At 42.1% G+C, this 12,244-nt stretch overlaps 1 protein-coding gene and 1 pseudogene across 1 annotated transcript in view; one reads left to right on the plus strand and one right to left on the minus strand.

The window, feature by feature from the left end:
* The window catches only part of SLC15A5 (solute carrier family 15 member 5), a 65,975-nt gene that overhangs the window by 12,450 nt on the left and 41,281 nt on the right, over positions 1-12,244 (plus strand). The window contains exons 4-5 of the mRNA XM_073329880.1: positions 4,744-4,913; positions 11,632-11,852. Coding sequence (XP_073185981.1) covers positions 4,744-4,913; positions 11,632-11,852 — 391 coding nt within the window. The remainder of the gene's footprint in view (positions 1-4,743; positions 4,914-11,631; positions 11,853-12,244) is intronic.
* LOC140906255 (large ribosomal subunit protein eL33 pseudogene) lies at positions 3,283-3,679 on the minus strand (annotated as a pseudogene).

Raw genomic sequence — 12,244 nt, forward strand, 5'->3', positions numbered from 1 at the left:
AGGGAAGAAATAAAAATTGTTTTTCTTAATCTCTGAAGATAGGACAAGAAGCAATGGGCTTAAACTGCAGCAAACAAGGCTTAGGTTGTACATTAGGAAAAATTTCCTAACTGTCAGGGTGGTTAAGCTCTGGAATAAATTGCCTAAGAAGGGTGTGGAATCTCCATCACTCGCGATTTTTAAGAGCAGGTTAGACAAACACCTGTCAGGAATGGTCTAGATAATTAATCCTGCCACAAGTGCAGAGGACTGGACTAGATGACCTCTCAAGGTCTCTTCTAGTTCTATGATTATCCCACCAAGTCTCTGTGACACCAACTATGTCATAGTTGTGTTTATTCACTAGCATTTTTAGTACTTCCTGTTTTTCCCCATCCTTCTTGCATTAGTACACAGGCATCTAAGATACTGATTTGATTTCCCCTCTATTTTCCCTCTTGTCTCTCCATTGCCCCTGCTATAATGGCCCATGCTCCAGACAGATTCTGACCGTTCTCCCAGGTCTCCATGTTTTTGACTTACCCATGGGCTTTTGTCACCTGCCCCCATCCAACCTAGTTTAGAGCCCTCCTCACTAGGTTAGCCAGTCTGCATCCAGAGATACTCTTCCCCTTCCTTAATATATGGACCCTTTTTCTGCTCAGCAGACCTTCCCAGAATAGCATCCCATGGTCAAAAAAGCTGAAGTCCTCTTGGCGACTCCATCTGCATAGCCAGGCATTCACATCTAGGCTGCATCTGTCTCTGCCTGGACCTCTATCTTTAATCAGAAGGATTAAAGAGAACACTACCTGCACCTCCAGGCCCTTCATCCCTGTAGTCACTTCTGATCTGCTCAGGGTCATACCTTGCAGTATCATTAGTGCCCACACAGATGAGTAGCATGGGATAGTAGTCAGAGGTCTGGATGATCCTCGACAATCACTCAGTAACATCTCGGATACCGGCCCCTGGCAGCATACCTCATGAGATACCGTGTCAGGCCAACAGCAGTTCAGAAGGGAGTCACCGAAACCACTACCCTATCTTTCCTTTTGGGAGTAGTAGCTATGATACTCCCAGCCTTGGGGTACTGAGCTTCTCCTCATCCACCTTTTGGGGGTGATTCCTCATCACTCATTGCCAAGGCAGCATAATCCATAGTTGGTGGGTTGTTCATAGCTAGTTCATGACGCTACCATAGAACTTCCAGTCTGCTGCATCAGAGTGCCACACAATCTGGGGCCTTGTCATAGAATTTATGTCAACTGTTCAAGGTCTTGCACGGTGACTTTTTGTTTGCTTGTTTCTGTCACTACTATCCTGACCACTTGCCCTACAGCTCCATTATAATCATCCTCAGCGGGGGAGCTATTCCACCAACACAATAACAATGTTTGAAATGTGAGGGAGCACTAAATTATTAGAGTTTTGAGCCTTTCAAACACAGCCCCAGCCAACCCCGGCAGATGTATGGTCTCCAACAGTCAGTTTGCTGCACTGGTGCCTGTAATCCAGGGCTGCTGGATCCAGGGCTTGAATCTCAAGGATCCTGCCTGTCTCTATCCCGAAGTGGTCTCCCAGGTGCTCTGAAGAATGCAGTGGAATGTCAGGAAAGGAGGTGGGGCATCAAAATCAGAAACAAGCCATAGGGTCATGTCTGTCTGTCAAGGTTCTTGTATGTAACCCATCACTGTGACATGATGATCATGTTGGTCCCTTCTGGTCTATGACATGAGCACGTCTCAGAATTTTGAAATGTGCACATCAAGATACATTTCTCTTTCTCTCTTCCCTCTAGTCATCAAAGACTGGATATTTTTTCTTTACTTATTTTGGTGGCAGTACTGTGAGAAAGCTAGATCAAGGAAGTGTGTTTTAAATTTTGATCTCAGGGCACCAAGATTTATGGAGATCCTAATTTCTTCTGAGAATGAGTTCCAGTTGCTGAAAAAAAGTCCATCTCCTGCACATATGGGTTTCATTCTTTACGCTGCCATTTCCAGTGAAACACAATTGACATTATAGTCATCTAGAGTGAGACAGCCTGGACTGATCTCATAGCGGGCTCTGGAGACAAGGATTGAAATCTTGAACCTGGACAGCTTTTGGAGCTGTTTGTCCCTATCATGCAATTTTCAACTTAAAAACAAAATTGCCAAAGGAGGGCCAAAGCATCTGTATGCAAAACGCTTCCATAACTTTTAATATCTTTTCTCCAAAGTGGTTAAGACCAAACCCCAGACAACTGCTTTACATTTAAATAAAAAATCCCTCTAGTGGTATCGTAGCTCATGACAGAAATGGTTTAAAAGACACGGCACTAGCTAAAAAGAATTAAAGTTGAAATTCTCAGGGACTTTTTCAGATGCTTTGGAGGATGGTTTAAGCCTGGAAGTCCCTGTTTCCCAGCATACATAGTATTCCTTGTACTCCTGACAGCTGCCAAATGCTTCTCAGCAGCACTGAGTTCATCCAAATTGGATTTGTCATTATTCTTTCTTTGGCCCCGCTGCCTGTATTCCACTAGGCTTGCTGCTCTCCTGCCCGCTGCTGCTCTAAGCCACTGCCAGATTCTCTTCTTCTCTAACAAGGCAAGAGAGAGTATTTTGTTTTGAGCTGAACAAACTTGGGTATTGTCACTCCTCCACGTCTTCAACATTATCAAGGCTTTTCTTCTTGGTTCCAGCTACCTAGGTCAATGACAGAGTGGTCAGAAGCACGACGGTAATGAACCCAACACTGTAACTTACAGTGATGCCACTGCAGTTTTTTCTGGGCCATTACAACAGACTAGCAAGGAGCCTTTTAAAGGGAAGAAGCCGAGTCAATGCAGATGGACCTTTGGTGTTTAATAGCAACTGCCCCCCCCCCCCAAGGTTCACAGCCAAAACATTGAGCTGATCTTTAATACATGTTCTCTTATGTAGAGGCCAGTGATACTAGACAGATTTGCAGCTCCAGCTTAGCTGATAGTATGCCCTGCCCACTCGTGCTTAAGATAAAAAGTTGTAGAGCCAATAAGGGTGAGGTGAGCAAGAATAGCTAAGGTCATCTCTCCTGCTTGTTTATTTTAAGTGAATTCAAGACTAATGATTCATGCTAGATTGACAGCGCAAAAGACTCAAGTTCTTTGCTCATTGTCCGCAGGACAGGTAGAACCCAAGGCAATAGCAATACGAGCTCCTCCAGGCTTCCTCAGTGTGCCTCCATCTCAGTACACAGAGTCCATCTTTGTGTGTGGGGAGGGGGTGTGGGAAATCAGTTATTTCTATTTTTTTTTCTTTTAACAGTTTATGAATTTTATTTTTAGTAAAAATTTAGATCCGAGATGGATACAGCATCACTCTGATGCAGTGCCCAATGGCCTTGGCAGGAAGGGTGGACTGGAACTTGGCACGAACCATGCCACTGTTTCCATGGGCACGTGTTACTGTCCCCCAGATCACTTGTGTTCTGTTGGGCTTCCCACCAGAAGTCACGGTGTTGTTTTTAGCTTTGTATACATAGGTACATCTCTTGCCCAAGTACAATTCAGTCTCATCACGGGCATAAACTCCATCAATTTTCAGAAGGGCAGTGTGCTCCCTCTAGTTTCGGAGGCCATGCTTATAGCCAGCAAAAATGGCTTTGGACCACAGTCTCCCAGACATGGTGTCGTCCTGAAGTCCTGCTCCCAGCAGGCCCCTGCGCCTCCGACCCAAGTGCTCAGTAAGTCCTTGCTCTCAGTACTGTGGCTCTCAGCAAGGGTGACAACTGTGGTTTTAATACTAAAACTACTTACAAAAGAAATCTAAGCAATGTGCTCTGTAGATTGTTGAGCTCTTGCTATTTTAAAGAATATAAGCATTAGCTTTTTAAACCCTTTCAGAAGTTTGAGACCCATTTTAAAGGGGCCTGATTTTTATCATTTTCATGCTGAGCATCCACTCTCTGAAAATAATGTGTCTCAAGTTTGATACAGAGATTACTGGGTGAGATTTGTTTGTCCTGTGTTATGCAGGAAGTCAGATCAGATCAGTGGGGGGCAACCTGCGGCCCATGAAGCCCATCAGGGTAAGCTGATTGCAAGCTGCGAGACATTTTGCGATGTCTGACGTCCCTGCATCCCGCCACTTCCCACAGTTCCCATTGGCCAGGAACAGAGAACTGCAGCCATTGGGAGCTGCGGGGGACCATGCACGTGAACCGCCAATGTCTGCAAAATGTCTCACAGCCAGCCATATGCGGCCCACAGGTTGCCCACCACTGTGCTAGAGTCAGAAAGGAAACACTTTCTCCTTGTGTATAGAATTATACATCTGGCATAGGGGATTATGGGTTTTTTCATCTTCCTTTGAAATTGTGTCGCCAACCCCACACATTCACAAACCTTAGTCAGGCATCCATAAACCAAGAGATTGACTTAAAAATCATGAGTTTAAAAAAATGGGGTACTTTTTGTCTTCTTGCTTTTGAGCCTTTAGACTTCAGTATTTTTTCTACAACCATGAGGGCTAGAAACTTGGTCTCTTTTTTTATAAGTGAATGCTGAGACTCTCCCATAATCAAGTGAAAGTTCATGTTGTAGACTGTCAGGCTATGAAGGATCCTGGGGCATACCACATGGGTGTAAGTATACCCCACTCACTGTTGGCAAAGTAAGTAAACCTTTTAACTTCAGAATGCTTAAAACTGTACTTTTTGCAACATAATTGCATTCTTAATTACTTGCATCTCTTCACTGGTATCCCTCTTAGAATAACTTTTGTCTGTTTACCATAGGTTTTATTGGCTGATTAACTTAAATTCAGCAGTTGTCTTTGTTAGCATTTCTTATATCCAGCAATCTGTGGCCAAGAACCTTGGTTTTCTTATCCCATTTGTGTCTGTGCTTATGGCCCTGATCACAATTCACATGGTGCGCAGTGAAATGATTTACCAGCCCAAAAAAGGTAAGATGTAAATATCTGTCTCTTAGAAATGTTTTAAAGGTGACTTAAAAAAATTGTTCTTTCCCCAAAGCTACATCTGTTCTGTTTGCACTCATTTTGGACTTAATCCTGCTGAGTGCCTCCTGTGAAGGGCTGAGCATCTTCTACTGCCATTAACTTCAGTACTTTGCAGAATCAGGTCCACACACAACCAGTTAAAGTGGGCCTTACCGGGAGGTGGCTGCATCATGGGAGATCTGATGCTGATTTTCTATTTTAAAGCTATCATTACTGCAATGTAAGCTACTACAATAGAACTTCAGAGCTCCAAACACTGTGGGAATGGAGGTTGTTTGTAACTCTGAAATGTATAATGTCTGCTGCAGTTTCCATGGTATGCATCCGATGAAGTGAGCTGTAGCTCACGAAAGCTCATGCTCAAATAAATTGGTTAGTCTCTAAGGTGCCACAAGTACTCCTTTTCTTTTTTCTGAAATGTTCGTAACTCTGAAGAAAACGGTATGGTTCTTTCAAAAGTTTACAACTGAACATTGACTTAACACAGCTTTGAAACTTTACGATGCAGAAGAAAAATTCTGCTTTTAACCATCTTCATTTAAATGAAACAAGCACAGAAACAGTTTCCTTACCTTGTCAATTTTTTTTAACTTTCCCTTTATTTTTCTAGTAGTTTACGGTTTTTGGTTTTTTGCCTCTGCTGCTGCCTGATTGTGCACTTCTGGTTCCAAATAAGGTGTGTGGTTGACTGATCAGTTCATAACTCTGGTGTTCATAACTCTGAAGGTCTACTGTATCCGTAAAACTAAATATTAGACATGTTCAACCGTTTCTAACGTGCAGTGTTTAGGTAGGTGGAGTTTTAGCTTTGAGTACTTTACGACAGATGTACTTGTACACAGAGGTTTTTACTGCATCTCCCAGCTTGTTGCAACATTTTAACATATAGCAACTCACTTTAAAGTATTTTGATTCTGCTTTATAACTTGTAAAATGCAATTTGTATGCAGTAGGAGGAGGGGGACCCTACCAAAAGAGAGAATAGAAGCTTAAAGTTAAAATAAACCCTGATAGTTTAATCCGTGGAAAAATATAGTTAACAGAAACACATGTTAGATGGATGTTGGCAGTTTTGTTCATAGAATCATAGAATATCAGGGTTGGAAGGGACCCCAGAAGGTCATCTAGTCCAACCCCCTGCTTGAAGCAGGACCAATTCCCAGTTAAATCATCCCAGCCAGGGCTTTGTCAAGCCTGACCTTAAAAACCTTTAAGGAAGGAGATTCTACCACCTCCCTAGGTAACGCATTCCAGTGTTTCACCACCCTCTTAGTGAAAAAGTTTTTCCTAATATCCAATCTAAACCTCCCCCACTGCAACTTGAGACCATTACTCCTCGTTCTGTCATCTGCTACCATTGAGAACAGTCTAGAGCCATCCTCTTTGGAACCCCCTTTCAAGTAGTTGAAAGCACCTATCAAATCCCCCCTCATTCTTCTCTTCTGCAGGCTAAACAATCCCAGCTCCCTCAGCCTCTCCTCATAAGTCATGTGTTCTAGACCCCTAATCATTTTTGTTGCCCTTCGCTGGACTCTCTCCAATTTTTCCACATCCTTCTTGTAGTGTGGGGCCCAAAACTGGACACAGTACTCCAGATGAGGCCTCACCAATGTCGAATAGAGGGGAACGATCACGTCCCTCGATCTGCTCGCTATGCCCCTACTTATACATCCCAAAATGCCATTGGCCTTCTTGGCAACAAGGGCACACTGCTGACTCATATCCAGCTTCTTGTCCACTGTCACCCCTAGGTCCTTTTCCGCAGAACTGCTGCCTAGCCATTCGGTCCCTAGTCTGTAGCGGTGCATTGGATTCTTCCATCCTAAGTGCAGGACCCTGCACTTATCCTTATTGAACCTCATCAGATTTCTTTTGGCCCAATCCTCCAATTTGTCTAGGTCCTTCTGTATCCTATCCCTCCCCTCCAGCGTATCTACCACTCCTCCCAGTTTAGTATCATCCGCAAATTTGCTGAGAGTGCAATCCACACCATCCTCCAGATCATTTTTGAAGATATTGAAAAAAACCGGCCCCAGGACCGACCCTTGGGGCACTCCACTTGATACCGGCTGCCAACTAGACATGGAGCCATTGATCACTACCCGTTGAGCCCGACAATCTAGCCAGCTTTCTACCCACCTTATAGTGCATTCATCCAGCCCATACTTCCTTAACTTGCTGACAAGAATACTGTGGGAGACCGTGTCAAAAGCTTTGCTAAAGTCAAGAAACAATACATCCACTGCTTTCCCTTCATCCACAGAACCCGTAATCTCATCATAAAAGGCGATTAGATTAGTCAGGCATGACCTTCCCTTGGTGAATCCATGCTGGCTGTTCCTGATCACTTTCCTCTCATGTAAGTGCTTCAGGATTGATTCTTTGAGGACCTGCTCCATGATTTTTCCAGGGACTGAGGTGAGGCTGACTGGCCTGTAGTTCCCAGGATCCTCCTTCTTCCCTTTTTTAAAGATGGGCACTACATTAGCCTTTTTCCAGTCATCCGGGACTTCCCCCATTCGCCACATGTTGTACAACATGTTGTAGCCATGTTGGTCCCAGGATAAGAGAGAGAGTGGGTGAGGTGATATCTTTTATTGGACCAACTTCTGTTAGTGGAAGGGACAAGCTTTCAGGTTTTACAGAGCTGAGAAAGACCTTGGTGAAGCTCAAAACTTTGTCCCATCCCCCAACAGAAGTTGGTCCAATAAAAGCTATTACCTCACTCACCTTGTGTCTCTTACTTTTGAATGATGGCTATTGTTTCTGGAATTTTCAGACACATTAATTACTCACATATATGAAGCATCTTTGAGTTCCAAGGTGAGATTAAGATTCAACCCCATAATGCTGTGATCAGGTGGCTTCTCCTACCTGCTTCAAATACAATTTACCTAAGCTGAAACAAGATAAAGCTTACTGCTTCCCTGGGCTTTGTGCTATTTCCTTTTGAGTTCCATTTGTGAATAAAACTAGTCTTCCCCACAAGTCTGGCTACTGCCAGGGCTGCTCAGCCCCCATGCTGAATTCCTCTGAGAAACATTCCCTTGCCCTAAATTCTAGGTGGGATAATGTCACCTGAAACGAGTCAGCAAATCACACACCTCTTCTGAGTCTCTACTATTTTGCACTGTGGATAGTATTTTACTCCCATTTTGCACAAGTATAAGCCCTATCAAATTACATTGGTAGTGTTGCACATAATGTGTACAGGTGCAAAGAAGAGAGGATGGGATTTTCAGAGGAGCCTCAGGAAGTTAGGCACCCAAATCCCATTGATTTTTTTCAATGGACTCTTTTTAAAATTCCTGCAAGAAACTGAAGACAGTGGAGATTCTGGCTTATCACACGTTGACACCAAGGACATATCTGAATGAAAGCCGTGGATCTGAATGTACTTAGCATTAGGAAATTTGTATCTGAACTTTGCAGCTTGAGCCAGCCTGTCTGTTATGGAAAAATTATAGCACCAAGGTCACTGGCAAGGTTTACTTATGGTCACAGCAAAGAAAACAAGTGATACCAAGAACTTTTTGGTAACAAAAGTGGCCTTACAAAAATGTTAATTGCCCTACAAAGTCAGCACAGGCAGCACTAGTTTGAATATCATTGCTCAATGTTTTTCTGAACAAATGCTGTTTGGTTTAATTAATATTTTGCAAGTCTCAACAGAACTGATCATTTTTTGAGTAATATTCTGATGGCTTTGAATCCTTATTTTGGCTCCGTCCAATAAAATGATTACATTCGAAATTCTTTAGAGCCATAATTCAAATCCAGAGGTGACCTCAAATAAATGATTTTTATATATGCTCCCTTTTATTTTAAGGTAACTTTTCCAATGTGGACCATGCATTCCATTATGTTTAGCGGTCAGGCACTGACTTCATTTGCATTGCTTCCCACTGCTATAATTTTAAGAACTGGCAGGTGACCAAAGATGGGAAAAAATGTGTGTCTACCATCTAGAGTACAATGTAGGCTTTTTATTATAATTAAGTAGCATAGATATTCATGATTAGATCAAGGTCAGAGTAGCAGAACATCAGAGCCAAAGGCTGTTAAGTATAAAGAAGGGGAAAGATTGCTTTATAAAAGTTTTTATTTTAGTGTCTAAACAGATTAATATTTCCAAGGAAACATTAAAAATCTCAACATGTATAAACATGAAATGGATAATGTTGATATATGCTGAGGTACACGGTTATGTCTGTAGAACCGATATATCTGTTGCAACGATAGTGCTGCACATCATACGATTTCTGTACCGTCTCCCTTTGCCCTTCTTACCCCATACTTTCCTGAATTACTGCTTCAATTAATGTCAAAATTCGAACAGTGTATTTCTCTGAAATTACACTCCTCCTTAAAAAGGAGGGGTGAATTCTTGGCACTACTAATATCTGTGGCAAAGCTTTTATTGACATCACTGAGGTCAGAATTTCATGCAACTTGTTCATTTAAACAAAAGTGCAACTACAGATAAACAAGCTTCATACACAGGTTGAGTTCCCGATTTGTCTGTCTTGTTTACCTGGGAGGAACCAAAACCTGTCTGGAACTCTACACGTTGTTCAGAAATATCTAGTAGCTAACTAGTATATTGCAAGTAAATATATCATTGCATTCTTACTCTTGTGCAGAACAAAATATTTTCTAGATTTTCATAGGCTGTTGATTCTAGATTGTATTATGAGAGGAGGGAAATTGGTCTAATAAGAAATGTATTGACATGTCAGGGCTTGACAATAACCTGCCATCCATGTTAAATCTTCCTTCCAATGTGAATAATGGAACATAAGTCTAATTTCTTTAATGGTTGTGGTTTCCAAGGAATAAAAATGATCTTGGGTGTAATCTGCAATAAATTGGATATGCTGCAGCACAAACATTTCTTAAGGTGTAACATTTTTCTTTATTCATCCTGTCCACCTATTTAATAAGTGGGTAAAGCTGTCTAATACCTTAATCTCCCAAAAGGATGGATTTCAAGAGGAGTCTAGGGTTCCTGACTTCTCACAGGACTAGGCTGTAACTGCACCTGCTGTAGATGAGTGCATTCTTTGTAATGACACAATGTCAACTGGGGGGCAAAAAGTTAGAGATCAGCCCTGGTGTGTTAACATCAAATAGCTAGCTACAGCCCCGAACCACAAAGGCTGGTACAAACTATGCCCTTACACTAGTTCTCTAGTGTCCACTTTCACTTCTAAAAACCCTCTTCATGCTGACCAGAGGATCCAGAATCTATACCCTCTTCCTTTTTTTCTGATCAGTTTATCTTAATTTGAACACTACTATAAAGGTTGCTTTTTCTTCTTGGTTATGTTTTTGGACCTCAAAACTTTTTTTAAAAAAAGAGTACATAGGCCAGAAGATTTGATATTTGCTAACTTGGATCCATATTCTATATTTTCCTCTCTGTTAGGGAGATCTTATTTATCAATGCCAACAGTCCAGCTGTGGATACTAAGCAGCCAGAGAGTGGATTTAATCTTGATTAGCCAATAGCCATTGCTTTCTTAGTTCTTTCCTGACATTAAGTGAATAAATACAGTGTTTGTGATAGGTGCCAAATCAGGAGATGAACTCTACCATCAATAAAAGAAATAGTCCCCAGGCAGCAGCAGTGCAAATTTACCTCAGACCTCCCTGTCAGTATGTCTCAACCCTGGGACGACCTTTGTGGGATAAAGGCATTTAAGATCGATATATCGATCTAATCTATCTATTTTATCTAATCATCTATCTATCTATCATACTCATATTATCCCTCCTTTTCTGTAGTATCCAAGTGACTCAAACACCCCTGTGAGGTAGAGAAGTGCTATTACCCCATTTGACGTTTGGGAACTGAGGGACAGAGAGTAAGTGACTTGCCTGAGGTCTCACAGGCAGAGTAGGAATGTGACCCCAAGACTCCCAAGCCCTATGCTAGGTCCGAATGACTGAACCATCCTTCCTGTCTAAGTTTCTATACTTGTACCATTGCTGGTTTCTCTGAGACTGACAACAAGAATGGTAGTTGCAGTTGAGGTTTTTGTTGTTTTGCTAGGAACTAGATTGAGAACCCCAAATTTATTTCAGACAGCCTATCACATGGCCATCAGAAGGTAATATTTTTAATAATGACCAACCTGACCATGAAACATGACCATGACAAGTTCTCTATCCCATTAGCATTCCCCCGGGCCTTACCTCAATTCACCAGTGCCTCCCTCTCTTTTATTGACAGTATTGTTGGCTGGCATACAATAGCTCACTACTGGCTTGCATGGAAAATGACCCAGATCAAATCAATAAAAAACACATTCAAAGGAAAATATTAATACAGTATCTGCTCAGCCATAACAATAAATCATTCCAAAGTGTTAACAAGTATAATAATATCATTCTTCCTACTGAAGACAAAGGCCTTTACCTGCGTACCTTCAGTAGGGCAGTTTAGGGTGGATGCTGCCACCAAACTTGGCCCTATATGTTTAAGTTGTCTTGTCTTGTAAAGATGAATGCATTGGAACAAATCTGGTCTTCTCTACCCTTTGGAAATGACCAAGGTAAATCATATCAAGTTGTATTTTGCTACGAAAGTGACTTGGCTTGTCTTCAGTTTGGCAGCAAGTAAAACGTACTGATGCATGATGTCTCTGATCATTCACAGGTAGTTCCCAGCTGACCACCTTTGGGGTAGTTGCTAATGCACTGAAAATGTGCTGTGTAAGATACCGCCACCTTAGTGGAGATGTGACAAGCTGGTTAGATCATGCCAAGGAAAGCTATGGTGGCTGGTACAGTGAGACTCATGTGGAAAGCACGAAGTTGCTTGTCAGGCTCTTTCCACTCTTTGCCTTTCAAATTCTATATAGAATGTGCATCATGCAGGTGAGTAAAAAGCTTTTAATCCTAAATTCCCATGATTATTAAAATCTGATGAAATATATTTAATACAATTGTATATCTAGTTTCTTGGTGTGGTCCTCAACAGCTGTTTTACCAGTACAGTAGTCTGGATTTACTAAAACTAACCAGGCTGTGGTCCCATTGACTCTCATAAACTAAGGATGATTGGCTCGATCAGCACTTGGGAGAGAGCCTCGGGTGATGCAGGAAGACCAGTATGTGCTACTTTTTTCTTTGCATCATTATTGTTCTAGAGCCCAGTGCTAGGGAGCTCTGCTGCTGGAGTTGCTGTGTTTCAGGTGAGGACCTACACACTTGTGGTTATGAAAGACAGAGTACCCGTGCTTGTTAGAAATACCATTATCTCCAATTTC

The sequence above is a fragment of the Lepidochelys kempii genome, chromosome 1 (assembly GCF_965140265.1).
Source record: "Lepidochelys kempii isolate rLepKem1 chromosome 1, rLepKem1.hap2, whole genome shotgun sequence".
NCBI classification, from domain to species: domain Eukaryota; kingdom Metazoa; phylum Chordata; order Testudines; family Cheloniidae; genus Lepidochelys; species Lepidochelys kempii.